Source organism: Pteropus alecto, unplaced genomic scaffold, assembly GCF_000325575.1.
Source record: "Pteropus alecto unplaced genomic scaffold, ASM32557v1 scaffold45, whole genome shotgun sequence".
NCBI lineage: Eukaryota > Metazoa > Chordata > Mammalia > Chiroptera > Pteropodidae > Pteropus > Pteropus alecto.
The window spans coordinates 40,570,978-40,573,628 of NW_006442491.1; the positions used below are offsets into that span (position 1 = coordinate 40,570,978).

At 63.0% G+C, this 2,651-nt stretch overlaps 1 protein-coding gene and 1 pseudogene across 11 annotated transcripts in view; one reads left to right on the forward strand and one right to left on the reverse strand.

Annotated features, from left to right (window-relative positions):
* Positions 1–2,651, forward strand: part of RTEL1 (regulator of telomere elongation helicase 1) — a 33,995-nt gene that overhangs the window by 21,615 nt on the left and 9,729 nt on the right. For all 11 annotated transcript variants that reach the window (XM_025039821.1, XM_025039824.1, XM_025039823.1 and 8 more), the window contains one exon: positions 20–75. In XM_025039821.1, the coding sequence (XP_024895589.1) occupies positions 20–75 (56 nt within the window). The remainder of the gene's footprint in view (positions 1–19; positions 76–2,651) is intronic.
* Positions 373–491, reverse strand: LOC112471236 (annotated as a pseudogene).

Genomic DNA, 2,651 nt, shown 5'->3' on the forward strand with positions numbered 1-2,651 from the left:
GCAGCCGCTGCTCCCACAGGTGCAGGGCTGTTCAGCAACACGGCGGGGCTGCAGAAGCTGTCAGACATCATCCAGGTAGGATGGGCTTGTGACCAGGACAGGACGGCCCGTTTCCTGGTCGAGGTGGGGGGCGTCGTGCTGCTGCGTGTGTCCAGAGTGAAGGCTGGAGGGCAGGGGCGAGGCGCCCGCCCTGCATGCTTCCTCTCTGCAGCCTCGGGCTCGTTTCTGGAGTTTCTGTGGCGGGTGCAGCCAGCCGCCCGCGCCTTTTCTCGAGTCCTTTCCTTTTTTCTTTTTTAGGCGAGGCGACCCTTGGTTGACCTCACAGATTGCAAGGATCTTGTCAGCTTACAATCCCTTATTTTTTATTTTTTCCTCCTACAGCATCTGGTCTTCCTAGGTGGTTTCCCATTTAAGGACTAACCAGGCCCGACCCTGCTTAGCTTCCGAGATCAGACGGGATCGGGCTTGTTCAGGGTGTCATGGCCATAGACTCGAGTCTTTTCCTGAAGCGACTTCTCAGAAGGAAGTTGTAGCATGGGTAGGGCGGGGGGTGCTCTGTCCCCCAGCCCCATGTCTGGCTATGCCAGAGAGGCACTCAGTTAGATGTGGGGTGATGATGTTCAGGCAACACCTGTGATCCCAGGTAGGGCCTATGGGGCTGGAGGTCAGAGTCAGTGGATGTGGTCCCCAAGTCCCCCGCCCCCACACTGGGCCAGACCAGCCTCTCTCTGGGCACCACTTTAGGATGGGGTGGGAGCCCCTCATCTGCCACATGCAGATCCCTGGCCAGGCAACCCGTCATGCCTCAGGGCCGCTGGACACGGCCGCTTCCTGTCCCGTGTGTCCAGCTGTCCTCAAGTGCAGCTGAGCCGCTTCCTCAGCTCAGATGGATGACCCAGAGCCCACTTTCCCTCAGCTGAGTGGCCTCCCCCTCACCTCAATGGGCTCTTCTGTAGAAGACTCTCAGTGGCCATTAGTCCTTGGAAAGCCCTGAGCACAGGGGTCCCCCCCCGGACACTGCTTATGGAGGAGATTTGTCCCCCTGCAGACTCTGGAGCCCAAACCGCTTAGCCATAGGCTTGGAGTTTCCTTTGGCAGCTGCTCTGAGTAGCCTGTGGCGGAGGAGTCAGTGTCCCCTGCCTGCTCAGGGTAGCCTGCAGTGATGTGCATGCTGTCTTTCCAGCTGGAGGTGTGACTAGCAGGTGCTCATCCCACACCTGATTCCTGAGTACCTGTGGTGCCAGCCCAGGCTTTCCCCCGATGTGGGTGTGCTGGGCGGGCACGGACAGGGTCACAGGACATGCCGCTGGCCTCAGTGGGGCAGAGGGCTGGCCAGACAGGCAGCCTGTGGACACATGAGCAGGACGCACCTCTTCACACCCTCATGGTTTGTACCAGACAGAGGGTCTAAAACTGACCCAGCTGGGGACTAGACTAGGCCAGCCTCAAGAGGGACGGCAGGCAGTGAGAGGGGGACGCCTGGGACGGTGTGACATCTGCTGACCTGTGGAACCAGCCCCGACGGGATGCTGGCGGTCCCTGGGGGTGTGGGAGGCCCAGATGCCACCACGCATGGCCCTACCGCAGGCCCAGTGAGCATCAGGCAAGACAGGGTGGCCCTGAGCCACGTGGACAGGCCGCACACAGCCCAGACGGGCAGCCATGCAGAGTGGAAGGGGTCGTGTAGCCCTGGGAGCTGGTGAGGAGCAGGCGAGGGAGATGGAGGCCACAGCAGAGCCAGGTGCCATGGGCAGGTTGCCGCCAGGCAAGGGAGCTGGCCATGGTCTAGAGCTGCCCACTGTCCCTTGAGGTGTGAGGTCGGCGCCTCGGCTGCCGACTGCTCAGGGCTGCATTGGGCTCGGGGGGACGTCGGGTGTGCTTTCCGTGTCCGCAGGCGCGCTGTTGGTACGACGTGAGGCCAGGCTTCGGCGCTCCGGACAGTGCCACCGGCTTCGGGCGCCGCGCCGTGGGTGCTTCGCCCTCGCGGACGGCACCGTGCAGCCGCGCTCTGGGCAGCTCTGACACGAAGCGCCTGTGTGTGCCTGGCCCTCTGCCTCGCTTGCCCACTGATGGGGTTTCGGGGTCTTCCCAGCTGTGCCCCTCAGTCCCGCGTCCCATTAGCCACTTGTGTTCTCTGGTTCACGTTCCCGTTGTCTGGCGCGTGTCCCCCGGGTGCCTCACGGTTTATTCGGTGTTCCTTTGCCGGGTGTCTTGCGTGTGTTTGGCTAGTCACAGTTCCATCCAAATCACCTTTCCCTGAGTCACTTCCTGTCGCTGGCTCGTAGGCCTTCATCCGTCCGGGTGCTAGCTGTGGCCCGCGCGCTCCGTCCACGGAGCCTCTGTCTTCTCTGTGTCTACGGAGGACTCGGTGGCGTAGGCTCCCTGTTCTCAGCTCACACCCCCTTCTCCCAGCCCCCACCCCAGGCCCTGGAGTGAGGGCGGAGAGTGGGCTGCCCCCTGGGCCTGCGGAGGAGGGGGTCATGGCGGGGAAGGGGGAAGGCAGGTGTGAACTGCTGCCCCTCAGCCTGGGGTCTCGAGCCAGGGATGCTGTGGGGCGAAGGCAGGGGCAGGTGACGACAATGCCCTGAGCCACGTCAGGCTTGCCGTGCCTGGGGACTGCGCAACAGGAGCGTCGCCTCTGGTGTTCCTGC